This window comes from Canis lupus, chromosome 12, assembly GCF_011100685.1.
Source record: "Canis lupus familiaris isolate Mischka breed German Shepherd chromosome 12, alternate assembly UU_Cfam_GSD_1.0, whole genome shotgun sequence".
In the NCBI taxonomy this organism is placed as follows: Eukaryota; Metazoa; Chordata; class Mammalia; order Carnivora; family Canidae; genus Canis; species Canis lupus.
In genome coordinates, this window is record NC_049233.1 from 4559908 (window position 1) to 4587678 (window position 27771).

Below are 27771 nucleotides of genomic sequence, written 5' to 3' on the forward strand. Positions count from 1 at the left end.
TCTTCTTCTTCTCCTTTTTTTTTTTTAAAAAAAAAAAAAAAAAAAAAAAAAAACCACTCTCTTGTTTGGGGCAGAGAGGATGGCAAGTTTGCACTTGTCCCCCAGCCCTATACATAATTGGTGGCAGCAGGCAAAGCAGCTTCAAGGGGAGGGGTTTGCCAGTGGAATGAAGGAGGGAGGGAGTCCTAGAGTGACAGAGCAGGAAGGGACCTGGGAGATCACTTGACCCAAACTTTTGTGGCCTCCACACCATTCCTGTGATCTGTGTGCTTCCATCCCTACCATCATCCATACCATGCCAGGCAGGGGCTCTCAAGACCTCCTCTCGGAGGCTTCCTAAGGGCATTGTCTCCTTTCAGCCAAGCGGCTAATCCATCCTCTTCTTTTCTAGATAGCACTGAGAGGCCCATTGAGATGTGATTTGCCCAAAGGCAATCTTCATCCCATGACACAGCCAGGACAAATACCCCAAGTGCTTGAGTCTGTTTTCATCCTCCTACTCTTCTACTCAATCCCTAGGGAAGGAAGGGCTCAAGTCTTCTCCCTGGGGGCTCAGGAGACCTCTGACACATCACACCTGTCACCTACCTGGTGTGAGCTGCTACTGTCAAGGTTCTGAGAACTGAGTTATTTTCAGGATGATTCTGGTCATTTCCCTTCCTCCCTGGGTACCCTGAGGGCTTTGTGAGGCTAGTCTGGGTCCCAATTGCCTTTTCGCTGCAGAAAGTTGGCTTTGAAATAACTGTCTGGAACCTGGCATGGTCTCAGGCTGACGAAGCCCCATGCTCCAAGAAAGCCCTCACTATCTTTTCAAGGGGTTTTTCTCTAGTGATGAGAGGAGAGAAGATGCCAGGCTGTAAATCCATCCAGGAGGCAGTGTCCAGGGCTCAGAGACACTTCCTTTTATACCCTTTGCATATATATATATATTTTTTTTTTCAAATATCATTCATCACTCCTCTGCTGCTGAACAGTTGGAGATATGAAGCGTTCAGAATGGACTGTCGGGGCCACATCCTGAAGCTGTGAGGGCAGGTTTGGAGAAGCGTGTTGTGCCGATCTTTGTGTCTGCATTTACACGCATAGGCATATTCCCGTGGATTAGCTTTGGCCCCTGTGCCGAGCGCATGAGAGTTTTATCCGTAAAACCACCTCTGTAGGGGTAGGGTGACTCAGTGGGCTACCTCCAAGGCCTTAACTGCAAGGGAGTGTGCCCTGGGGCTGGCAGTTTGAGCTGACGGAAGACTACTTTCTTCTTGGTCCTCAATTAAAGTGGACTCGGCACTAGGATCGAACACTGAGACCAGAGGGTGTGTGTGGGGGGTGGGGGGTGGAGGTAAGAGTTGGCAGGGAGTCGCTCGGCCCGAAGTCGGCGCCGTTCTCGGTCTTTCTTGGTCCTGTGCGGCCGCATCTCCCGTGCCCGGCCGCGTCGGCCGGCGGGCCGGGGTGCCAGCGCGATTCCGTCCGCCCCAGCCTCCCCGACACCCCGAGCTCTCTTTGTCTCGGGGCAGAGGTGTGCGTGCAAACCTGCGTCGCGCGGCCCCCAGCTCGTGCGAGCGCGGGGGGCGCACCCTAGCTTCCCCGCTCTTTCGGCGGGGAGAGAGGACGAGCCGGAGCCGGGTGCTGTTTGGTCTGGAGCGGAGCGGGGCTTGCATTGATCCATTGATTGTGCGCGGTCTGCGCCTGACCTCCCTGCTCCCGGGGAAGCCGTCTCCATGGAGACCGGGCCCGCTCCCCCAGCGCCGGATTGTAAATTCCTGCAGGCAGCGGCCCGGCAGCCTGGGGAGGGGGCCGCCGCGCCCGGGCGCGCAGGGGGAGCGGCCGCCGCGCCGAGGCCCCATTTGAAAGAAAAAAGGGGCACGAAAAAGGAGGTGGTGGAGGAGGGGGGGGGGGGAGGAGGAAGAAAACGAAAAGGAGCAGAGGAGAGGAGGAGAAAGAGGAGGAGGAGGAGGAGAAAGGCGAAGAAAAAGAGACGGAGCCCGAGACGCGGAGAAGGAGCGAGAGAGGAAGAAAGAGAGGCAGAAAGGGCGTGTTTCTGGCGCGGCGTTTCCCCTCCCCTTTCTCAGGTCCCTCGCTCGGGCTCTGCGCGCTCTGCCGCCGCAGCTCTCTCCGGGCGAAGCCGGGAGTTGGGGAGGATTGGACGGAGCAGCCCCGCCGCCGCCGCCCGCTGAGCCCGGCTCGGACACGGCGGGGGCTCCCCTCCGTCCGCGGCGCCCGGCGCCCCCAGCCTCGTCGCGCCCTCCGCGCCGCTCTCCCCGCGTCGGGCCGGGAGAAGCCGGCGGCACCGGGAGCCTCCCGCCGAGGGCGCCGCGCCCTCGCAGCCCCGCGCCCGCAGCCCCCGGCCCGGGCCCGGCGGGGCGCCCCCTGCCCTGCCCTCCTCTCCCCTCCCCTCCCGCGCGCGGGGCCCGGCCGGCTTCCGCCCTCGCGGGGCTGCGACCCCAGCCCGGGCCGCCCGGCCGCCCGCGGCTCCAGCCATGGGCTCGGGGCGCGTGCCCGGGCTCTGCCTGCTGGTCCTGCTGGTCCACGCCCGCGCCGCGCAGCACAGCAGAGCCGCGCAAGGTAAGGCAGGAGGGGCGCGCGGCGGCGGGGCGGCGGGGCGGCGGGGCGGCGGGGCGGCGGGGCGGCCGGGCGGCGGGGCCCCAGGGCGGGCGCGCGGTGTCCGCGGGGCCGGGCAGGTGCCGGGGGCGTGCGGCTGTCAGAGCCCGGCGCCGTGCGGGGCCCCGGTCGGGGGGCCCGGACCTCGGGGGGCCCGGGCCTCGGGGCGCCGCGTCCTGGCCGCGAGGCTGGAGGGGCCGGGAGCGACCCCGAGCAGTGAGACGTCTGCCCCCACCCCCGGGGCAGAAGTCGCCACGCACCTCAGCATTCTCCGCCCGCCTTCTGGGCCACCCCCAGCATCTTCGAAAGACTTCTTGTCTTCCAAAAGTACGAGAGAGAATCTTCTCTTCTCTCAGACATTGCCAGAAACTTTTGAGCTGTGGCCTGGAGAGACGGAGAGAATGAGACTTTCGAGCCACGCCGTGTATCTCTTCCCTTCACCCCACCCCCCCCCCCCCGCCCCAACCCTCACGCGGAGTCAGACAAAATTTCCCAGTTGTTGTCTTATCAGTAGAAAAATGTTAAAGAAAAATAGGATCTTTCCTCGAAAGACCAGCTCGTCTCTCACTGGAAGGTAGGGGGCTGAAGAAGAGAAGAAAGATTTCTGACTGGCTCCCAGCAAGAATGTCGCTTTTCTGCCTCTTTGGGGGGAAATCTCTTTCCTCTTGCATGGCTTTCATTTCTTATCATAATATTTATTTATTAAGGCCTCGGGTTTCCAATTCCATTTAAATCCAGGTCAGAATTGCATTAAAATAACAAAGTAAAATTCCAGGCCAGGGAGCTCTGACAGGCCCCTCTAGGAATTAGAGAGCGAGCCAGGGAGGCCCTGCGGCCCCCATCCCTGACCCCAGGCTCGCTGCCGGGCGGGTCCGAGGCTCTGCTGGCAGAAACCAGGCTGGTGGGCTACAGTTCTCTTGGGGACAGCCTCCCCTCCCCGTTGACCTCTTGTTGCACCCTTCCCCCATCATGTCCTCACCCAGGAAGAGATTTATATGGACAAAAAGAAAATTCTTCCCGACAAGCCTTCGCTGAGGAGGATCTGATTCTGCCTATTGTCCCAGGGGCTCCTGAAGCCAAGCTAGGGTGTGGAAGTGGCTGAGCCAGAAGGGAAAGTTGAACTTGGGCACTGGGGAAGCCTGAGCCCCCAGCAGTCAGGTTGCTGTATCCTGGAGCCTGAGCGCCCGCCTGGCTCTTAGGCTGCTCTTGCGTACTGGATGGGCTCCCACTCCGGGTGAAAGGAAGGTGCTGTACCAACACTGCCTCTTCAGCTACCTCCTTCCTCCAACCTGCCCTTTAACGGAGCCCAAGTGGTGGAGATCCGCAGCTGTCACATACCAGAGCTCACCCCCACCCCCTGGCAATCCCAAACTGCCTCTTCTCCGGTCCTGGCTCCAGACAGCCCACTACCACTGCCACCCCCAGCCTGGGAGCAGCCCCTCTTGCACTGTGGATTTGCTTGTGTTTTCATAAACAAAGCTGGCTTTTGTAGTGTGTGCTGACTTACTCATAACATAGAATTAGCTGGGGAGTTTAGTCTGAAGGAAGGAACAGATTTCATTCAGTAATCTAGAGACAAGATAAGGGCCTCTTTCAAGTTGGAGCCAGTGTCTGTAGTGGCCCTAGTGAGACCGGGGGGCTGGGGGCAAGAGGGGGAGCAAACAGTATATCCAGGGAGGTTCCCAGGGCTGATGGAGACTCCTACAAGGGACAGGTGCCAAGGGGAGGTCAGCTCATCCTTTAGGGACAGAAGACTCAAGATCCCTCCACAGGGAAAAAAAAATCCCTCCACGGTGCTCCAGGGCTCCCTCTTTCATCAGACACCCTGCTAAACGCTGTGGAGGGCTAGGGAGATGCAGCCGGAGTAGAGGCCCCTGCCCTCAGGGAACTTAACATCCTAATAGTTGCATCCACTACTTATATTCAGGCCACACCTGCGCTGACTGGGCCACAGTTAGCTGTGTGTCTTCTTTCCTTCTGACCCTTGAGTCTAACCTGGCATAGAATAATAGCCTGTTATTTCAGCTCCCTGTGATGCTGCTGTTCAGGAAATATACCAACCGGGGCTGCCAAAGATTGGCTAATGACAGGTCTTTTGGGTTAGAGGGATGTTTCCGCACCCAAACCTACAGACCAGTGCCGCCGGAAAGCCAAGTACTGACGGGGCACACAGCGGAGTACTGCAGACACTCCTTGCTCCCAGACATACCTCCTAGGTATCCCCAGTGCCAGGAGGTGTGCCTTTAATGCCACATGCTTTTAAATAAAGCTCTGGTGGGTCTCTTTATATTACAAATACCCTTGGTAAATGTCTTGTGTGGTTATTATACCTCTGGGTATAGTGTGTGTGTATATATAGTATGGTTACTATATTTCAGTGCCTTTTCCCCAAAGACTCCATCCCACCAAAGAACTAAAGTGGAAAGGGATAGGGAGGAGGAGAGGGACAAGGAGGGGAGCCCTGAGTGTGCAAGTGTGTGTGTGGGGTGAGGTTCACCACGATCACCCACAGGTGATATAGCTGGGTGTCTATGTCTATTGTGACTTGGTCATTAAGCCTAGAGATGTACATTTTAGTGTCTGAAAACTGTGGTGGACGAATGGGTGGGTAAGCGCGTGTGACTGGGAATGAGTGAGCATGAGGGTACATGGTTTTGAGTGTTTTTCAAGTGCCCGTCTGTGTATTTTAAAGTAGACAGACTGGATAACCAAGATAATTGTTAACTTAAAAGCATTAATTTGCTTTGCTTTTTTTGGGGAGGGGGTGTGTGTGTGCAGCAGTGGTTAAAAAAGACCTAATCCTTGCTTAGGGCTCAGGTTACAGCTGAATGAAAAGGTCTCCTGGCCTCCCGGGGAAAACTTGTCCCCAGGGCGGGCTCAGGGAGAGCCAGCCTGGCCGCTTAGTTTACCTGGTTGTTTTCTCTTCTCATTAGGGATAAAATGTTGATAAAGTCGCGTATTTAGAGTTTCCCAGTAACACCATCCCCAGGACTGAGCCCGTTCATCTGGTGGCAAACAGTGTCTCTCTGTCTCCGTGCGTCTCTCTGGGTCTCTGTCTGGGTGTATGTGTGTCTCTCTCTTTCTTTCCCCCACCCCTCTCTTCCTCTTTAATGTGGCTGTTTCCTTTCCTCCCCGCTTCCCTGGGCTCCTGTGGCCAGCTCTTACAGTGAGGGGACTGTTCCTCCTAGCCCCTCCCTCCAAAATATGAAATGAAAACCATAACCGTGTCAGCGGGTGAGGGTGGCCCCGTGGGCAGCCGGCTATTGCCTGTGCCCCATCCAGGCCACACTGGGAGAGAGAGAAAGCAAGTCAGTCCCCACTCTTGGAGCCTGATCTTCAATCAGTTGCTTCTAAGCCTGTCTCTCCACCACCACCACCACCCCCCTCCATTTTTCCAGAAGGGTGGAGAAGGGGGGTGGACTGCTTAGAAATTCCTCAGGAATCCCTTTGACCTCTCTTCTCTCAGTGACATGTCCCCCGGGGAGGTGGGGGGGAAGCCTGGGGCCAGGGGAGGACTTCTTCACTTCTCACCCCTCATCTCCTTGAGTCTCTGCAGGGTGGAATGAGAGAGAGGGGAGCAGAAGACACCGACCAAGGCCAGAATTACTACAGGCGGACAGAAAAGAAAGTTATTAGCCACCCCTAAATGAGATTGTTTTCTGAAACCTTCAGGAATCCGAGAGCATGAGAACCGGTTTGAGATGTGAGCGGCTGAGACCTGTTGTAAAAGGAGCCGGCCCTGGGTGTGAGTTTGGGAATGCGAGGTGTGCATTCACTGGGGCATGCAAGCGTGCGTGTGCATGACTCAGGGTGTGTGTGTGTGTGTGTGTGTGTGTGTGTGTGTGTCCGTCCATCCGTGCGTGTGTGCGTGCACAGTGCTCTGGTGAGAGGAAAAAGGAAGCAGGGAAATGTGCATTTTGTTTTCGTTGGAGAAGTAAAGAAATGGAATGGCTTGGTCTGGTGCCTTCGATTGAGAGTGGGGGAAGGGAATGGATGGTTTCAGACACTCTTGTGAAGATGGAGCTGGAGGAGCTTGCTGCCTGAGCTCACCCCAGTCCCTGCCCCGGGCTCCTGTCCCCGCTTGTCAGGGTGTGGGCCTCCTTTGACGTCCCTGTACCCCTAGCACATGACCACTTGCAAGAAAGAGTCCCTGTCAGGGCTGGAAACTGCAGAGCTGCTCTGAGGCTGGCAGTGCCCGCAAGAGGCCCAGACCTGGGGACAGCTTCTTCAGGCTCAGTTAGTTATAAGACAGGAGTCTGCTGGGCCCTGGGGGGAGAAGTGATACGGCTGCCAACCCAGTGACGTCTGCAGGGTTGAGGACATAGGCACCTGGGTGAAGAGGGGACATAGACCCTCTCCTCTTCCCCAGTGGCCCCTCTGTCACCAGACTGGCCACTCTCCTCCTGTGCCCTATACTGCCAGCCCGACGTAGCATGTGGTAGGGCAGTTAGTGCCAGTGGGGTTAGGTAGATGCAGAGCCTGAGGACTGGGGCCTTTGAGGGAAAAACTGAAATTCCCTTCCTCCCTTGTAAATGGGCTAGAGTATTCAGCTCTGAGGTTCTGCACATCTTATCAAAATCCTTCCTGCTAGAAGACAGAAGACACCACAGCAAGGCTCAGTCCTGTCCCCAGACCTTCTCAGGCCTTCTCGCCTGACACTCAGGCCCTCTTCTCCCCATCTGCTTAGTTTCCCTGATTGTTTTCTCTTCTCATTAGGGATAAAATATTGATAATGTTATGCATTTAGAGTTTGCCAGTAACACCATCCCTGGACTGAGCGTGTCCCTGCCACTTGGCTACTCATCCTTTCTTCCCCCACCCCAGTTTCCTGGGGCCCAAAGTACTCAATAGTTTCGTGTCCCCAACTAGAGTGCCCCCTCCCCGCCCGGGAAAACAAGTGTGTGTTTCTGTGCCTGTGTGTGGATGTGTGTGTACCCAACAACTTTGGGAAGTTGAGCTGCAGTGGTTGTGTTCTAGGAACTGAATACTGTCTAGGCAGGGCCCCTAGGCCCCAGCCCCTGGTCCTATACCGTATATTCTCAGATCCAAGACTAGCCCTCTGTGTTTTGCTCCAGCCGAAACATCTCCCCTTTATAGACCAAGGTACTGTTCTGTCGTTGCCATTGGGTTTGGCCCCAGAGGTGAAGAGATGACTCCTAAATAGGGCGCTGTGGCCCTCACTCTCAACTACGGTCTCCCTGCGGCTATAACTGCAGCCCTAGACAGCTGTGGGGTTTGGATTTCAGAGCCTCAGGCCAGGGGCTGTCCACATCTGGTCCCTGATGGCGACAAGCTGAGGAGAGACCTGGGCAGGAGGTGCCGGAGCTGGAGGGAAGATCGAGAATAAGGCCAGAGATGGAAGGAATCCCTGGGTGAGGGTGGAGTGTCAGGATGGATGTGTGGGCATGGGGGAGGGGGCCCTGGGAGAAATGGGGAACTCAAAGGACAGATCCTGGGGAGCAAGTTGACAGAGAGGACGTTTTTACAAGTTTCTAATTATATTTATTTGGAGTTTTTCCTCTGGCGGTTTGAAGCTGTTAACAGCAGGAACCTGTATCCCTGGTGTTTGTTTTTGTTTCTAACCAGCTGCTTGGCCCAGCAGAGTGAATCCAAGTTGGAGACACCTGCCCACGGCTGCTGCCCACCCCTTCTTCGCTGCAGCTCTGTCTGTGCCCACCCTGGTGCACTGCCCTCCTTTTCCTGCCTGCCACTCTGCGCTGCCCTCCTTCCAGCTACCCCCATGCCCAAAGCTGGTCTCCCAACAGGAACATCCAAATGGCAGCTCCAAGACATTCCCTGGTTACGTATCGAATGCTTGCTTCATGCCTGTGCTTTGCACTGAGTTGGGGTGGTGGGGTGCACAACAACGACTAAGGCGGGGATTCCTCCCTCGGGTGTTTATGGACCATAATGCGTAGTGACTAAGCACTGGACTGGGAGTCAGGAGACCCAGGGTCTGGCTCTGCACAAGCTGTTCACTCTTATCCTCTCTGGGCTTGTTCCCCGTCTGTGTCGTGAGAGACAGGACCATGTGAGGACCATGCGAAATAGCCTGCGTCAAGGCTCTATGCACATAATTATGCACCATCTGATATCATCGTCATTCATGCTGTCATTTTCTCCATCAATATAAAGAGAGAAGGCTGATAATCATGAAGCTGGAGCTTGCCTTGGCCCACTGCCTGCCTCCCTGCCCCTGTCTTTCTAGTGCTCTGTTCTTTCCTTCCTACCCATCCTCTAAAGGCCTCTGAATGGGTGACAAGACTCTCAGGTTCAGCCCTGCTCCCCTCCGGTCACCTCTGGTCACTCTACAGTCAGGCTGGCTCAGCTTATATATAATAGGAAGGGTCCTTTTTTTTACAAAAGAAGCAAGTGCTCTGTGTCCTCTCCTTGGGGTCATTTGTGTGGTTTCCTGGATTCTCTCCAGGCATTCCTTAGTCCTGCCTATGCTTTGTCCAGGCCGAGGATGGGCCCTGGCTCCAGCTGAGGTCACAGAGTCGCATCCCAGTTCCAGATTGGGAAGACAGCCTGAGGAGCCAGAGCTGGGAAGCCAGGCTCTACCAGTTTCCCTGGTTGCCCTTTTGATCTAGAGGTAGAGCACATGCACACATATGCAGGTTAAGGTGTCATGGCCAAAGCCCGGGCTGGTCCTACTTTGGATGTTACTTATGTGTGGGAGGCAACATGGAGGAAAGGATAAGTAAACGGACCAGAAGCAGCAATGGTATGCTGGTGTCAAGTGGACTCTGGGGCCCTGTCATCCCGTGCTAGTTAGCACTGAGGCTGGGGAACATCTATTGGACAAAGATGCTCCAAAGAGATGCCTGAGCAGCTCCAGATAATATCTGAAGCCCCTGGGAGCCTATGGATCCTACAGAATTCCCTAGGAATCCTACCCTCGATTCATTGGTCCCAGTCTCTTCTGGCCTCAGCATCACCAAATAGATGTGTTTAAGTGGGTCTCTTATTTTCCCTGAGTTTCCTATCCCCCTACCCTTAATTTAAGACTAAATTTCCTAGGACTGTGCTCCACCTAGAACAACCGTGGGGTCACAGGAAAATAAAAAGCTTTTTCCTTGTGGTAACAGAGAACGGAGAAGATGACACAAATGTGGACCTCATCTACTCACCCATCAACCCATCCTCCTGTCTGTCATTTATATCTTGTTCATTGCTGGATGCCCAGCTCCTAGCACAGTGTTTGGCATGTTGCAAATGCTCAGTAACTTTGTGTTGAATGCCTGAATGCATGTTCTCAGCCCCTAGCTGCTATGTGGGTTTCAAAGATTATCAGAAGCCCTGGCCTCAGGGAGGTTTCAAGAGGGAGATAATACATGTGACCTAAAAGTTAAATAATGCACAAGCAGCATGTAATAGGCATTACAAGACTGTGATTGGCCAGGCAATCAGAGAGCCTGCACTCAGCCCAAACACCCTGGGGTAACCTGGCTTGGGCAGGAAGGATGTCATAGGGGCCATTAGGACACCAGGCAGGCTGCTTTGGACCTTCTCACTGGACCCAGCAAATCTGCCCACAACTCCCCCGCCACCCAGACACTGAATGATAGGGACACTACGGTGGTAATGTAAAAGTGAGGTGGACTCTCCCTAGGGGTGCCTGCTTATCTGCAGCCTGCATTCTGCATTTCCATTTGTTGTTATTCCTGAGTTGGACCAGAGCAAAATTCTGGAGCAGACAGAGTATTTCCTTGGGGGGGGGTGGGGGGGGGGTCTCCTGCTTCCATTTTGAGGTATACTTCCCCATCCTTGGAGGGAATCTTAGGGCTGCCCATGTTCAAATAATCCACCCTTTCAGGGCTGCCCTCTCACCCTCTATACACCACCCCCCACATCCCAGCCTTCCTCCCTGCATTGAGCAGAATTTAAGGAGCGCTCTGCAAGGCACTGAAGCAAATCCAGAAGAAATATCAGGTGGCACTGGGGAAAGCTACTGCAGTTACAAACCAGTGCATTCAAGACAGAGAGGGTGAGGCAGGGAGGTTCTTACTCATCTGGGGTATCTCGGCAGCCACCACCCTCCCCTAATTCAGCTTTTGATCCAGCCACGTACTTGAGGTGGGAATAAAGGCACAAAAGGATAACTCTCACAAAGGATCATGGAGGGTAGCTTTTTGGTTCCCAGCTGGCCCCTCGCCCACTTCACCCTCTTCCTTGGGCAGTTCCCAGCGTGGTGGAGTAGGCAGGCAGTGGAGAAGGTACCTTCAGGTATGTATCTCCCCAACATGCCCTGTACCATCACATGCTCTCCTGCGGCTGCACGTCCTCACACCAGGCCTGTAGTGGGGCCTTTGATGAAACAAAGGAGGAGCAGAGTTGGGGGTTAAGAAATGATACTGGGGAGAAAGTTGGAGAAGGAATAAAAATAGCAGACCTTTTTGAGCACATACTGTATGCCTGCACTGCAGTGCTAAGTACTTGATAAGTATTAACTCATCTGATACTCACAGCAGCCCCATGAGGAGGTGCTATTATTACTAAATGTGTTTACAGAGGAGGGAGCAGGTAAGTTCAGAGGCTGGCCCAGGACCACATGGACACGGGTGGAGCTGGCATTTGCACTGACACGGTACCACTCCAGAATCTGTTTTCTCAGACACTCTGTCAGCTTGCTTCCCAGCTCAGGCAAATGGTCTGTTCACATTATTTGAGATGGGAAAGGAAGACAGACCACAGCCCAGCCCAACCTCACCCTCGAGGTCCTGATGCAGCCGGTCTAGGAGAGTGCCTAGACATCCACATTTTTTTTAAAGGCCCCCAGGGAATCCCAGTGTGCAGCCAGAGTTGAGAACCACCAGTCTAGACCAATCCATGTCCAACTAGCATCAACTTGTTTGTCAGGCCAGTAGTAAATACTTGCTCCCTGAGAGCTATGATGAGACTATGCCTATGGGTATTGAAGGGATCACCGAATGGACAATTCTGGGTGGGCAGATGTGGTGGAAGGGTGCTCTGAAAGAATGAACTGGCAAAAGGAAGAGACACTGGATATAATTTAGGGTCCTTTTTCAGAGCTCTGTTTTGTTTATTTTTAGAGAAGGGGAGGGACAGAGGGAGAGAATCTCAAGCAGAGCTCCATGCCCAGTGTGGAACCTGATGCAGGGCTTGATCTCACAACCCTGAGATCACGACCTGAACCTCAATTAAGAGTTGGAAGCAAACTGACTGAGTCACCAGTAGCCCCTCAGAGCTCTGCTTTAGGCCTGAACTGATTCAAAAGATTCCATTCAAATGGTTGAAGGGTCCCGTCCTTGGTGGTGACCAGCCAAGTGAGGAAAGCTGACCATGCCACACAGGAGCATTAGCAGAGCGACTCAGCAATGGCAGCAAGTGAGCAGAGGTAGGCTGAGTCCCCTGGGACCAGGAACTCTTAAGGAATAGGGCTTAGCAGGAAGAGCTTTGGGGGAGACAATTCTGAGCCAGATTTGGGAAGCCAGGAACAGTGTGGCTAGAAAAGAGAAGACTGTGTCTCACATGTGAAGAATGAGATGTGTGTGAATGCTTGCACAGGGGGGAGAATGCTTAGATGTTGTAGAGGGAGGAGGTAAGAGATAAAGACTTTCAGAGCTGAGACTCTTGGCTGGAGAGGGATAAGAACCATGAGTGGGAGGTGAGGGAGTGGGTAGGATGGTGGGAAGAGCCCAGCTGTTGGAAGGGTCTAAAGGTTCTGCCAGGAAGCCTGGGTTTGCTGCCATCAGCATCAGTGGCACTCAGGTACTAGCAAGCATTGAGGTGGAGGCAAAGCAAAGAATTGAGAGCCCAGATAGTCTGGTGTAGACTCAAGCGAAGCACCCAGTAATTGTGAGACAGGCCTGTTCCTCGGAGATGGCCTAGAGGAAAGGCTTGCTGATGGGTTTCCAAATTGCCCTACTGGCTGCTGGGTAAGGGATGGCGAGAGACAGAGAGGGCTCAAAGCAGGATGGACAGGATGATTATTAGTCACTGGGATTGTCCAATGCCCCATGCCAGCCTCAAAGACTCACAGGGCGTGGATATAAATGTGGGGACAGAGAATAAGGACTGGGACCTCTGGATACCTTGTCTTAATGCGTTTAGCCACACTTGAAATTACCTCTTTTCTCTTCTGACAGTCAAATGCTTAGCCAGTCTCTAAAACTCAACTTGAATCCCACGCCTTAGGAAGTTTTTTGGTCCATCCAGGCCTAGGAGCATCCCTTATGAACTCCAAGAGCAGTGCTCCAATAGAACTTCCTGTGATTGGGATGCCTGGGTGGCTCAGTGGTTGAGCATCTGTCTGCCTTTGGCTCAGGTCATGATCCTGGGGTCCTAGGATCGAGTCCCATATCGGGCTCCCCGCAGGGAGCCTGCTTCTTCCTTTGCCTGTGTCTCTGCCTCTCTCTGTGTGTCTCTCATGAATAAATAAATAAAATCTTTTTTTTTTTTTAAAGAACTTCCTGTGATGTCTGAAGTGCTCTCCATTAGTGGTAGCCATTAGCCACGTACGGCCACTGAGCGTTTGGCCTAGTGCAACTGAGCAACTGAATTTTAAATTAATTTAAATTTAAATGGCCACTTAATGCACTAGGCCAAGTGCTCAGTGGCCAAACTTGGCTAATGGCTACCACTAATGGAGAGCATTTCCGACATCATAGGGAGTTCTATTGGAGCACTGCTCTCAGAGTTCATAAGGGATACTCCATTAGTTGGGCCTACTGATACTCCACACAGCCTCTATCTACTATCTATTATCCTTCTTGCCTTCTCTCATGAACTAGTCTTCATGCCCGCCTTCTCTGTTCTTTCATCTGCGGATGAATTCCCAGAGTGGGCCAGCAGGTAGACACCATGATTGTAGAGCCTGAGGTGGAGAGTAAGTGTGAGTTACAGCAGTTGGGCATGGCGGACTGCCACAGAGGAGTCAAAGAGAGAAAGTAGAGTGCAGAGCTGAATAGAAGCCCAGAAGATTGGAGGCAGGATTTGGGGGGCACTCTTCCAAATTTCCGTTCTCTTCACCCCACGAAGCTTTGGTCCTGCCCCCGAAGTACTTCTTGAAATAGGGAAGCAGAGGACAATGAACTATTTCAAGCAATGATTCACGGGTGTCTAAGTTGGAGTGATTCCTGGTCCACTTGTTCATTCATATTCAGTAAAAATCAAGCACCTTTAGGATTTGGATTCCATAGCTTGGTGATAAGGCCTGAGAATCTGCATTTTCACAAAAGCCAGGCAACTCTGCAATCCTCTTCTCTTGATCGCAAATACCATTCCTTTATTGGCAGGTTGCTACTTATACACTTGGGTTCCCCAGTTCACAGCTAGAAGTAGCTTCTTCCTCCTCTGATGTTCCTTTTCACAGAGATTCTCAGTCCTGGCTGCACGTTAGACTCACTGGGGAGCTTTTGAAAAATACTGTGGGCTTGTTGACTAAGACCTCTGGGGATGGGTCTGGGCATCTCCAAGGGGAGTTAACTCTGATGATGTGTAGCCAGGGTTGAGGACCCTGTCACCTTATCTCTAATGTCTCTGTGACTCTCAACCACACCCTACCTCATGTTACTGGTCTCTCCTTTAGGCTGGGCTGAGTCACCTCGGAGCCTCCACAGCCTTCATCATAGTACCTTCCACAAATACACCCTGTAGAACAATTTTCAACCGAATGTAACATGTTGCCATATTTTAGTTCTGCTCTATGCATACCATAACACTGCCACAGAAGTTGGAATCTTTTGCCCAAAGATGATAAATGATTCTCTCTGTTATGTCCTTGGAGAACCATTCTCTTTTTTGCTAGATCTTGGCTGGCCTCTTCGTTTAGCATAGCTCTGGGAAGAGCACCTTGTGTCAGAGCGAAAGCCAGGAGTGAGATGAGTACCCTGGGTTAGATAGAAGAGTTCAAGGTGGCGGGCTGAATGAGCCTGAGTCAGCTGGAGAGCCAAAGGGCTCCACTGATCAGGCTTCAGGTTGCTGGTACCAGCCCCTGCCAGGTCCTGGTCTCTCTGCTATTGACAGCACAGAGGCCGAGGGAAATCTTCTAGGATGGAACTTCTTTCCTTTAAAGATTCTTGGCGCCTTAGTGGGCAAGTGGGAGCAGGCCTGGTCTCAAGCAGAACTGTGAGGCAGATGAGGATTTCTCAGGTGCCCTGTCTCCTCTGTTTCTTCCTCCTTCAATTACTAAGGGCCACTGGACCCTGCCGCTTTCTCAGAGGCCACTGTCCCTGTGCTTCTTCTCTTCCTCCCACCCAGCCCCCTTCTAAGCCTACTCATAAGAGAGGTGAACTAATTCACACTGAATTGAATATTTCTAATAAAGGTAAGTGTGCTACCTAAGGGTTTTTGTTTTTAAATCAGAGTGTTTCAAATGATGGAATTTTAGCTGTCACTGTGGATTAAGTATTTCTGAGGGGAGTGGGGGTTCTTTCTGAATTCCTGAAATTACAGAGTCGACCCACTGTGAAATCAGGAGGGTGTGGACGATCATCTGTCTCTGGAAGGGTCACTGTGTCTATTTTAGAGGAGAGAGGATTTTGCCCTTGGGGAACCACCTTCAAGGCACCTGTGGAGTGTGCTGACGGTCTCATGTGCCCCCTCTGCCCCTGCCAGATGTGGATGAATGTGTGGAGGGGACCGATAGCTGCCACATTGATGCTCTCTGCCAGAACACCCCGCGGTCCTACAAGTGCATCTGCAAGTCTGGCTACACGGGGGATGGGAAACACTGCAAAGGTGAGGCTGGGAGGGTGCTGGGGAGGGGGACCTGCCTGAGAGGGGAAATCAGTGCCACACCAAGGCCTGCAATCCCTGCCACCGGCAGGAGGAAGAGGCTTGGGAGGGGAGGCTGTTTTTTCTCAGAGAGGGCACCACAGAGGCCAACTGAGGCTCTGGTGGGAAGAGTCACAGCCTCCCAGCTAGGGTGGGAGGGGGATCCAAATCCTGAGATGAAGGCCGGAGGTGCCCTGCCATTGGGACCTCCATCTTTAGACCCTCCTACCATTCCCACATAGGATGAGAACAGACAGTTCACCGCAGGGGAAATTCGTACCGTAAACAAACACAGTCTTCCCCTCTCATAATTAAAGCAATGCAAATTAAAGCACTCTTGAGATGTTATTTTAGATTTATGACCTTCCATGTTGGTAAGACTTTAGTGGACAAGGTACACTCATTAATTCTTGGTGACATTATAAATTGAAGAGTGATTTTTTTGTCAGACCTAGCCAGAATCTGAAAAGGTATTTATACCCTTTGACCCAGAAATTTAATTCCTAGGGACTTATTCAAGAGAAATTCAAAGAAACAAAATAATGTACAGGGAAAGGTATTCTTTAATGCATTATTTATGATAAGAAAATAAATGGAAGGAAGAAAGAGTGAATACATTATGATATAGCAATGCAATGGAATATTTTACAACCACGTACAGGTGGTAATTAGAAAGACTGGGTGGAGACCTATGAAAATGTTTATGACTTAAGTTTATTTATATGTATGTATGTATGTATGTATTTAGAGAGGGAGAGAGTGGTGTGGTAGGAGGCAGAGTGAGAGGGAGAAAGAGAATCCTAAGCAGGCTGCACATGGGGCTGACATGGGGCTTGATCCCACGACCCTGAGATGAAATCAAGAGTTAGATGCTTAACTAACTGAGCCATCCAAGCACCCCTATGACTTAAGTTTAGATGAAAATAGCAAAATGGTTTATGGGCTATGAAAGTAACTATGTAAACACATACACACAGAGAGAAAATATATATACATACAAACATACATATTTAAACCACCGCAGGGCTGAGCCCAGGGGAGGACAGTGAGGGAGCATGCTAGTGGGTCCGGCTGCCTCAGATACTCTTTGCCCACAGATGTGGATGAGTGTGAACGAGAAGATAATGCGGGTTGTGTGCACGATTGTGTCAACATCCCTGGCAATTACCGATGCACCTGCTATGATGGATTCCACCTGGCACATGACGGACACAACTGTCTGGGTGAGCAAAGGAGAGGGAGAGGAGGTGTGGGCAAGTGGTGTCTTGTGGGGAAGGAGTTGTTTCCAGCATTTCCCATTTCCCAGGGAAAGGTGAGGAGAGGAAGGTGATCAAAAAGCTGCATTCTCACAAAGTAAAGAACAAGGTGAGCCTCTCCTTTGAGATGGGGTGCTAAGGATGAAATAATTCTACTGCTGGATGAAAAACATCAGAGGGGATGCTGCTTGAAAATGCTCCCAGGGCAAGGGCCAGAGGATGACAATAATGGGTGTAGCCACAGGGAACGGAGCATGGTGGGAAGGCAATTTGGCTCCATGCTTCAATAAATGGGAGGAATGTTAAATGATGATGATGATACTGATGGTGATGATGATGATGATGCATCCCTGGGCCCCGGGGAGCCTCTAACCCTTAAAGGCTGGTTCTCTCCCAGCTTGTCCTGCAATCTCCAGGTTCACCCTTTCCTCACTTCTTCTGGCCTGATCTTTGTCCCAGGAACTGGGTCAGAGATAGGAGACTCTCTAGGGGACAAAATTCAACTTTGGTCTCTTAATCATTTTGGAAAATTACCGGAACCATGGCAGATTCTTCCCCAAGTGGAAACACTGAAGCCCGAAGCAGAGAAGGATTTGAGGTGTGAGGCCAGGAGACTGGAAGACTAGAAGACCAGGAAAGGAAGAGAAGAGGAATGATGCTCAGAAAATTGGGCTAGGCTGCTTCCCCACCAAACCGATAAATTATCTGAGGTTCTATTAGTTGAGGAGAGCCTCCTTCCTACAGTGCTGCCTCTAGACCTAAACCCAGTCACATCCCATCTTTGGGCCAGACTTATAGGTTTCCACTGCCAACACAGGCCTCTATAGCCTGACCCCTATGGGGCCTTCCCCCCAGCCCTGACCACCTGGCCACCTCTTCTACCAGGAAAGGACCTCACTTCTCTTCCACTCAGTCACCTATGAGGGCCTCTTTGGAGACTCCTTTGGAAAGAGAATCTATGACACTTTGACCAGGACAGTGAGTTTCCTGCAGGACAGGAAACATCAGTTTCTGAGTTATTTGGTTGCTTTTGACCTTTCTAGGCTCCTGATTCTCACCAAGTCTTGTTTTCCTGTGATCTGGGGAGAAATAACCAGAGGGATGAGAGAATGAATAGGCATAGGAAGGGTCAGAGGGAGCAAAGGTCTACCAAACCCTAGCCTTAGGGTTGTGGTTCAATGTCTCAACTCTATCTTTGGCTTTTAGGGGAACCCTAAGTCATCCATGCCCTGGGCCTCAGTTTCCCCACTGAGAACTGGAAGAAAGAACTTGGCTAGAGCAGCAAAGTCACAAGGTTGCACTAGAAGGGAGCAAATAGAAGGACGGACGGTAGGATGGGTCAACAGTGGGAAGACAAGGATGGGGAGAAGTGAGAGAGGGGGAAGGGACAGGAATAAGGCAAAGGATAGTATACCTCCTTGACTTTACCACAGATACCTCTCAGGCAGGAACCTGCTGGATCCATGCCCCTCTGCCCTTGGCCAGAAAGGGGGAAAAGGATGGGATTTCAGGGCTCAGCAGAGAGGATGGGAAGAGAGGGGCAGATGAGGGCCTCAGGAGCTCAAACTCCAGCTGCTCTGTTTGGAGACCAATCTCCCTGAAGCCTGCTGGGCCAAGGAAAACCGAGAAGGGCTATAGACTCAGGAGGGCAGTAGGTAGCACAGAGATGGAGTCAAGGCATTGAAGTGGGAGCCCCAGAATGAGCTTGGCTCTGGGACCTGGGGGTGGTGATTTGGGGTAGTAATTAGGGTGTGGCCTGGCAGCTTTCCTCCCACCCCTCCCCGCCAAGCTACCAGACTGTTTTGTTAAACCAAAATAGGAGAAAGGCTAGGGACTGTGGCAGCAAGCCCAGGCATGGGGGGAAGGGAGGAAGGACGGGACTGTGGCCTGTCCACAGAAATGGTCCCTGCCCTGCAAGGAGTTGAGGCTTGCTGCCTTTACCCACATTGTCCCTCAGACCTAGCACCATGGCCACAGCCCTCCCTGCACTTAGAGCCAGTTCCACATTCTCTCATTCCCTGGCTGTGACCACTGCCCCAGTGCCTCTCTCTGACCAATCCCCATCCTTACCATCATCTCTGTTCCTCTTGCCCTGGCCCCTTTCCTGATCTCCTCTGCCCTCACACCCTGTTCCCACAAGTGAGGGAAGGGGAGGCCAGTCTTCACCTAGAAGAGGCAGGTTCAAATGTCCCCTCTCCACCAGTGTAGCTCCCCAGCTCTGCCCTCTTAGGATGACACCTTCAAGAGCAGTGGGGCATTCACTGATGAGTGGGTAGGAACTTTCTGGCCTAAGGCTTGGTGCTGAATTGGGGCAGGGAGGTTGTGCTAGATTTTAAGACCGTTCTCAGCCCTTGATGCTAAAGTCTCAGGATCCTGGGCTGCACCCCATGGCCTCACCACCCACCTATCTACACAGATGTGGACGAGTGTGCCGAGGGCAACGGTGGCTGTCAGCAGAGCTGTGTCAACATGATGGGCAGCTATGAGTGCCACTGCCGAGAGGGCTTCTTCCTCAGCGACAACCAGCACACCTGTATTCAGAGGCCAGAAGGTCAGCCCATGACCTGGGAGGGCCCAGCTATGCACCCCCAGGCTTCTCTCCACCTGCTGGGAACTTTTCCCTCAATACCCGCTATGTCTCACCCTCTGTTCAGAACTCCACTAGCTCCTTTTGCTCTAGTCCCTCCACTTAGTCATATCCTAAGGGCTCTATGGACCAACACTGTGCTGGAGCAAAATCTGGAGTTCATTTGGGGTTGGGATCAGTGTGGGATTGAGGTACCCTATGGGGTACCCTCTGTCCAGACCCAAGATGGATGTTGTGCCAAACCGTGGATGGCTGAGCTCTCAGCTGCTGTTATCTGAGGACCTCACCAATGTCTTATTCTTGGACTGGATAGGGAAGGTGAGGCAGGAATAGTGGGGTATTGTCTGTTTCTGTGACTCTGCCATCCACCTGCACCCCAAGCCTGCGACATCCCTGAGGACAGGGCTACGCCTAATTCATTTTGTGTCCTCGGAACCTTATATACTGCTCTGTATGTAGTGGGAGCTTAATAAATATTTGTGGAATAAAATCTTATAGTAATGAGGGGTACTCACCTGGCTCAGTTGGTAGAGCAGGTGACCCTTGATCTCGGGTTGTAAGCTGGAGCCCCATGTAGGGCATAGAGTTTACTTTAAAACTTAAAGTAATTATCTGCACCAATTATTTCCTACTCACATTATTATCTTCTTCCTGATTTGATGGTAAGCTCTTTGAGGAAAGACATCGTGTTTGTTTGTTTTAAAGATTTTATTTTTAAGTAATCTCCATATCCAACATGGGGCTCAGACTCACAATCCTGAGATCAAGAGTCACCATGCTCCACCAACTGAGCCAGTCAGGCACTCCCAAGAGATGTTTATTTTTCTGGGTCCTTCCTAAATCCACTGGTACCTAGCACAGTAACTATTAGATACTACTTTTGGTTGTCTGAAGGAGAAGGTGCTTGTGCAGGGCTTTGGGGGCGCTGGGTATCAATACCTATATATCATTCAGAATGACTCTGAGCCCCACTCATTAGCACCAAAGCAGGATGGGGGGTTGGCGAGGGGAGTTCCTCTCATCTGTGTTGCAGCCTCAGTGGATTCTCTCAATTTCCTAGGCCCCAACTATCCTACCCGTTCCTCTTCCTCCAGCATCCAGAGATACACAGAGCACTCACCTCCCTCCTCTTCCTTTTTAGAAGGAATGAATTGCATGAACAAGAACCATGGCTGTGCTCACATTTGCCGGGAGACACCCAAAGGGGGTATTGCCTGTGAATGCCGCCCTGGCTTCGAGCTCACCAAGAACCAACGGGACTGTAAACGTGAGATAACTGGGATGGCAGTGGAGGAGGAGAGACAAAGAGGAAATGCATGGGGCCTTGGCAGCAAGACGTGGGAGGCAAAGGGAGCATGGGAGAGGCGACTAGACCAGTCTCCATGCTGTGGAGAATGGTGGTACCCAAGGAAAAGCAAGCTGACAAGCCTCCCACCCTCTCTGCACAGTGACGTGCAACTATGGTAATGGTGGCTGCCAACACACGTGTGATGATACAGAGCAGGGTCCCCGGTGCGGCTGCCATGTCAAGTTTGTGCTCCATACGGACGGGAAGACGTGCATCGGTGGGTGAGGCCAGTGAACACGAGTGCACCTGTGATGGGGGTGAGGGGAGGGGCCCTGGGGAGCCCAGGGAGGCGGGAGCACACGGGGCCAGGTGCTAGGCACAGAATGATTGGCGAGTGGACTGAAGACCCAGATGACAAGGCCAGGTCTAGGGAGGCACAACTCTGAGAGCTTGCAGGGCTCACTTTCTTCTCTGCCCCACCCCTGGGGGCCTTGCCATCCTCTTTATCCAGGGCACAGTTTTGCCAAAGTGGGAATAATCAGCAGAGGTGCGTGTTGACCAAGGCTGTGCTTAGGAGGGGGAGGAGAGCTGGGCCAATGCAACTGACAAAGCCTGACCTGAGGCCCTGGTGACTAGCATGGGAAGATGGGAGCCATCACATCCCTTGGTCTGCACTCTGGAACTGGGGTTGGGACACAGTATTCTTTCCTGGAACAGCCAGCCCTGAACCAACAAATGGGGTTTCCTGACTCCAGGTGTCTTCCTCTCCATCCTGTGTATCCTGGCCTGCTCTCCTCCCTAGCCCCCCTCATTGCCTCCTCTCTCCTCCACACCTCTACCTGCAGCCCTTCACTGCCTCACCAGCTCCAGCCTTCCATCCCTCTCGCTCTGGCTGGGGCCTTCTTAACACCTGGATCCCTCTTCCTGAATTCCTAGGCCTTACCGCACATATCTTCAGGTACTATAGATGGATTTAATTCCTTAATTCCTGGAGCTGAATTCCTAACGCCTTCTGTCTTTAGGTATTTTGTGAAGGCCAATTACTGTGTGCTCACAGAGTGCTGAGAGAGACGGTGGGACAAGGTGCCCCTTGGAGAAGTGGGAAACAAAAGGGAAGGGTCTGGTCAGGGAGCCAGGCAGGGGTGAGCTTGCTGTGTGGGCAACGGGTATTTATGGAGGTCGGTCATCTCAGGGGCTACAGAATGTGGAGGACAAGGAAGCATGAACACAGTCACTGTATATTTGTCAGAGACATGACATTCAGCTTAAGAGCCAGACTCTCCCCATCTCCCTCCAGTGACCCCACCCGTCTCTGCAGACAGCACTGCCCTACTCCCTGGATAGAAGAACAGGGAAACAAATGATGCTGTTAGAGGTGTCCTCCAAGTACCTGCTCCAGAAACTTCATACACATGGCTCTAAACTTCTTTAATTAAACTCTCTCCTGCTACATGTTTCCCTCTGAACTAACCCTTCAAAGGGACACTTTTATGTCTCCGTGTCACCTTCTCCTAGCTGGTTCCTTCCAGCTCCTTTCATCTTTCCCCTCATAAGTTGAGTTCTTCTGCTTCTTAAACCTCCCACCCCCCACCCCCAGGACATACTCCCACATTCTCAGAGTCTCCCAAAAGAAACTGCATGCCATCCCCAAAGAAAGCTGCATGTATCAGGACAGAGCTCGGACTAGTGAATGTGGGGCCAGCTCCCTCTCTGGCTTCCTTTTGTTCAGATAGTCCTGGGCATGGCTGCTTTTGAAAACACCCCATGTAAGCTTGAGCTCTTCTCTAATGCAAGACCCAATCTGTCTTCTGGACCATGGCCAAATGAGGCAGAAGAGAGCAAATGAGGCTGTTCTAGGGTTGACGGCTATATTCTTCCCAAGTTCTTCTCCCTCTTTTCCCATAGAACTTATTTTGCCTTGTGCTAATCTCATTTTTCTCCCCAGCCCTGGTAGGAGGAAATGTCATTGTTTGGGGCCACCAGGACATTCAGGTTTAGTGGGGAGATGGAGAGGCCAGTATAATTGAGCCCAAAGGGTGGGCCCCCTTTGGGATTTGGCAACTTGTAAGATTTGAAATCACATCCCAGCTCTGCCATTGGCATGCTGTGTGGTACTAGGCCCATGACGACCCCTTTCTGAGACTCTGTTTTCCATCAGTCACCTGGTGGGAGCCTAGCTTCTTTGAGGACACCAGGCAGGACAAGGCTGGAGAGCTAAGTGTAGGAGTCTCTGGGCTCATCACTTGGGGCCAGTGGTTTGGGCCTACAGGGCGGAGGAGGGTGGGGAGGGGGCTGGGACACAGTGGGCCACAGTGGCTGCTGCCCAGCATCTAAACAGCTTTTTTACAATGTCAAACAGGGGAAAGGCGGCTAGAGCAGCACGTCCCCCCTCAGGCCGTTTCTAATGGTAAATATGTCTGCTGTCTGTTGCTCTCACTGGCTTGCTAGGGGAAGGGCTAACCTGCTGGGGCTCCCACTAACTGCATGCCCATTGGGCCCAGCCTGACTGGACTCCAGCCAACCAGCAGGGCTCCCCTGAAGCCTGGGTACCGGGCCCATTGGGTGACAGGAAACCCGAGTCCCCAAGAGTGGGCCAGGGGGGCCTTCATGTTGGTTTTGTCCTTCTTTGTTTCTGTCACTCTCCTCCTCTCCTTCCTCTCCTGCTCTCTCCTGCCACCTTCTCCCACACTCACTTTTTAACACCTCACCCCTTTTCAGCCATCTGCCCCCTCCCTCTCTCTGCCTTCTACACAGCAGAAGATCCAGCAGTTCCATCTCACCCGCTGTGCTCATGAGATGGCTGAGATAGGGGTGGGATAGTTACAGGCCATCCCATCCTTGGGGTTGTGTCCTTACCCGGGCCAGCTCACAGCCCCAGCATCACTAGCCATTCTGTCCCACCATAATGGGTACCAGCATGACATCTGAATTCAGACTGACCTGAGTTTGAATGCTGCCTATGCCACTTTCTAACCTCAAGCAAGCTACTTGCTTCTCTGATCCTCAGTTTACTCTTCTATTAACAGGGAGACTGAGAGTTCTCCCTTAGGGTTGCTGAGAAGACTTGGGACAATGTGTGCAGAGGATCTAAGTGCCTGGCACAGAGCAAGCATAGATTAAACTGTGGTTTAATCCCCCACCCAAACGCTGCCCTACAGGAGAGGGCAGCTATACCCAGGTTCCTGTTCTGACCTGCATGGACACTGTGCCAGCTTGGCTGCCCCCCACCCTGGATTCCTCCAAACGTACCTAGTCTTGGTGCAGGATCTCTGTTCCCCTCTCCCTGCTCCAGAGCTTGGGGGACCTCTTATACTAAGAGCACTCTTGGGGGGAGTGGCTAGGCTTGGAGCTTGAACTCAAGGTTCTCTCTAGGTTCCTCCCATGGTCTTGAGGAACCTCAGGAGACTAAGGTGGGAGTGGCACATAAGAGATCCCACTGTGGCTGCTCCCAGACCTGATCCTGGTTGTATTTGAGCAACGAGGGCCTGACTAGGGACCCACAGGCAGAGTTGGGCTTCTTCTAGAACCCTTGCTTTGGTGGCCTCCTTGGTGACAAGGGTTGCGCCTGGTTTTGGGAGTCAAAGATTCAAAATGATAGGATTCTCTGCTGCTTTTCTCATTCGGTTCCCCTGATTTGGGGAACCACTCTCCTTTCTTCCCTAGGAGAGGGCTTGGGATTTTGTCTCTCCAAAAGGAGACCTCTAGGCCCCCCAGAGGATGGCCTGCACCTCCTCCAGATCACTGGGTCAGGGCCTTGCACTATTTGAACTGACGGTTTTCCCCTGCCTGGGCTCACCTGAGCTGCAGTTTAAACTTGTTTACGTCCTCTTCTGAATTCAGAAAATAGGGAGAGTGATCCATCCATACTCCCCCTATGGTGACTCTTCAGTGAAGAGAGAACTTACCAGTCAAGAGGGGACAACAGAAGAGACTTAGCTCTGAGGTTTTCTAGTTCTGTAACTCTTTTATCTACCTTCTTACATCCTGCCTCATCCTTTGGATTCTTCTTTTCCCATTGCCCTCCTCCCCTACCTAGACAGTCTCTCTCCATTAGGAAAGGAAAACAACAACAGAACAGCCAGCTCATCTCCATCTGGAACAAAAGGGAGGTCTTGGGATGAGTTGGATGTAGCTGGGCAGGGGCTGGGAAATGACCAAGTTTGTGCCTCTCTTCTGAGAATGACCAGTTAGGCCTGGAACTGGGGATCTTTTTTTAAGAGTGTGGAGCCAGGCGGAAGGGGAAGATGAATTGGTGGCCATCCCTCAGCTGTCTTAGGGATCACTAGGCTCACTCTTCCCCAGACTGTCCTACCCTGGCCCCCCCAACCACCAAAGAAATAGTTGGAGGGAAAGAGGAAGAGACTCCTATCTGTCCCTTCTTGTTCCCTGGCGGCTGAGAACCACCCTTCCTGAGCTCCCATCCCTCCCTGCACCCTCCCCACTCCACCTCCTCCACCCCCTCAGCACATTCCTGCCTGACAGCTCTGGCTTGTACCTGCCTCACTGCTGTCCACCTTGTTTCAATCAAGAAGGGGGCAGGGAAGTGGACTGCTTGGCTGCACTTGTGAGGGGATGGGGGCTGGGAGCCTCCACGGAATGCTCCTTCGAAAGCCCAGGGAGGCAGCTGAGGCCTTCCCTTGGGCCTCTGTGCTCTCTACTCCCCTCAAGTCTGGGACTCTTCCAAGCCAGTAACCCAATTACCATCCCCTACCTCCCTCCTATACAGAGACCTGTGCTGTCAACAACGGGGGCTGCGACAGTAAGTGTCATGATGCGGCCACGGGTGTCCACTGCAGCTGCCCCGTGGGCTTCATGCTGCAGCCAGACAGGAAGACCTGCAAAGGTAAGGGCTCTCAGGAGACAGGAGCACAGGGGGAAGGGGCTGAGGTTGGGACCAGAGATACAGTACCTTTTATGAGACCTCCTCAACCCCCCGAGGCTATACTGATTAGAAAGAACTGAGGGCATGGCTAAGGCTTGTCTCTTTTCCACCTTTCCCATCCCAGTTCAAGGGGCACAAAAGTCCAGCCAGTTCCTTAGTGCCTCCTGCCCACAGCCTACTTTGTTTTCCTTACTCTCATTTCTATCCCTCTATGGGTTCCTAACCCTCTTGCTTAATGAGCATGCCACTCTCATTTGTCCCTGGTCTAGAAGGATATTTGAGCCCTGACTGTGTGTGTACAAGGTCACAGATGTGTTCTGTAACCTCCTTAACCCACATTCCCCAGACCTTTCCAAGTGGAAAGGCTATACTGGTCGGAGGGAGAATAGGTAGTAGCTGGGAGTGCTGATGCTGGAGCCTGGCTACCTGGGTTCAGATCCCAGCTCTGCAATCCAAGGCAAATTACTTAGCATCTCTGTGCCTCAGTTCCCCTACAATGATAGTGCTTGTTGTAAGGATTAGATCAGTTATATATAAATTATATATAAAGTACTTAGAATGGTACCTGACATATGGTAAGCGTCTTATGTTAGTGATTATTATGGTATAATTTCCAATATTGTCCATCCTATTTCCCTTCCTTTTAATAAGCCAGGTCTGGGAGAAAGGTGGAGTGGGGGAGCAAAAGGGAGGGCAGCCATACTGATAATAATGAGTCATCAGGTCCGGGTCTCCTGGTCACAAGGAGGACTGGGTTCCTTCTTTGTGTCTTTTGGCCCAACAACTGGTGGAGAGGATGGGGAGACAGGGAGGGCTGGGGCAGCAGGTCAGACAGCCAGAGTTGAGAGGTTTTCTGCTGAGAAGGACTGTTGACAGATATGCTAAGAGTGAAGTGGAAGACTTGCCCTCTCTGCCCCCTCCCCCAAGTAGGGGTGAGTAGCCTGGGTCCTGTCTGCCACCAGCTTGGGGAACTTGACCTCAGGAAGGAAGCTGCTCATGGGCCCCCCCCCTTCCCTTCCCTAGTGCTGAAAGCCGCCTCAGGCCTGAGCCTCTCCAGACCTCTTGCAGTCCAGCCCCCTGCTTGCCTCCTTGCCCCCCCCACCCCTCCCCGCAACTACCCAGCCTCACTGGCTCTCCTGGAGGTCCTGGTGCCTGGCTGTCTCCTAGCTCCTCCACTCTGAGGGGCTGCCCCTTTGAATCCCCCTTCTCTGTGCCACCCCACACACCATGGCCCAGGGCTCTTAGGCTAGGTAGGGGTGGGGGGCAGCAAGGTATAAACCTGATCCACCAGCCTTTTGGGGGAAGGACCATCAGCACAGAATGAGGGGCAGAAATTCACATATGCTTAAAATGCCTACCTACTTCCTACTCCAGGTAGGGAGGGCCTGACTCTGCTTCCCATCTGTCCCTTTCTGAGAGGGCTCAGTCCCAGGAATGGTGTTCCTAATGGCCACAGATCCCAGGAAGAGGGAAGAAAGACACCAGAGAGTGAGAGAGGGGTCAGAAGGGCGGGCCCAGGGCTCTGCTTGATTTTCTCTGTCTTTGCAAGGGCTGGAGGGAGTGAGGGAGGCAGGAAAGGAGGTCATCTTATTTGTCCCTGGCCTTGGGTATCACCTTTGATTCTCTCTACTTCATCTTGCTTCCCCAGACATAGACGAGTGCCGCTTGAACAATGGGGGCTGTGACCACATTTGCCGCAACACAGTGGGCAGCTTTGAATGCAGCTGCAAGAAGGGCTATAAGCTGCTCATCAATGAGAGGAACTGCCAGGGTGAGCAGACTTGGGCCAAGGGGAAAGCCTTGGGAGAGGTTCTAGGGGTAGGAGAGCTTCAAGCAGCCCAGAAGGCCAGAGTCTTGAGAAGGTCAATGGACACCATGGGGAGTCTCCATAGCCAGTGTCATGCCGCAAATTAACAGACATATCCCTTCCTCTTGATGGACCAGCTCTACCTTGCTCTTGGCAAGGAGGAGGAGGGATGGATTTCTCCCCAATTCAAACCCTTGGTGGGATCTGACTTGCCTGACCACATATGGTGGCCCTGATCCACAGGTACCAGATCGCACCATTCCCCACTCCAAAGACTGTAAGTGAAGGGGCACAGGGAATGGGCAGGCAATGTTAAATCGCTGTTCCTAGGCTGGTCCATGAGGGAGGGCCAAAGCCCCTCACGTGGGTCCTTCACCTGGGCAAGGGGTCCCAGTGTCAAGTGTCCCAAGACAGATTCAGTGGCTTGCATCCCTGTTCTTCCAGATATCGACGAGTGTTCTTTTGATCGAACCTGTGACCACATATGTGTCAACACACCAGGAAGTTTCCAGTGCCTCTGCCATCATGGCTACCTGCTGTATGGTGTCACCCACTGTGGGGGTAAGCTAGCAAATTTAGACGATCTGCCACCTGGCCCCTCTCACCTCCAAACCCTTC

The 27771-nt window shown here is 52.7% G+C and overlaps 1 protein-coding gene across 3 annotated transcripts in view; it reads left to right on the forward strand.

Annotated features, from left to right (window-relative positions):
* Positions 1-2447: 2447 nt before the first annotated feature.
* Positions 2448-27771, forward strand: part of SCUBE3 (signal peptide, CUB domain and EGF like domain containing 3) — a 36922-nt gene continuing 11598 nt past the window's right edge. For 2 of the 3 annotated variants that reach the window (XM_038553817.1, XM_038553819.1), the window contains exons 1-10: positions 2448-2559; positions 15175-15297; positions 16431-16556; positions 19006-19140; positions 20318-20443; positions 20625-20741; positions 22824-22871; positions 25191-25307; positions 26995-27117; positions 27598-27714. In XM_038553817.1, the coding sequence (XP_038409745.1) occupies positions 2475-2559; positions 15175-15297; positions 16431-16556; positions 19006-19140; positions 20318-20443; positions 20625-20741; positions 22824-22871; positions 25191-25307; positions 26995-27117; positions 27598-27714 (1117 nt within the window). In that variant the 5' untranslated portion in view covers positions 2448-2474. The remainder of the gene's footprint in view (positions 2560-15174; positions 15298-16430; positions 16557-19005; positions 19141-20317; positions 20444-20624; positions 20742-22823; positions 22872-25190; positions 25308-26994; positions 27118-27597; positions 27715-27771) is intronic. The other variant, XM_038553818.1, reaches the window with a different exon arrangement.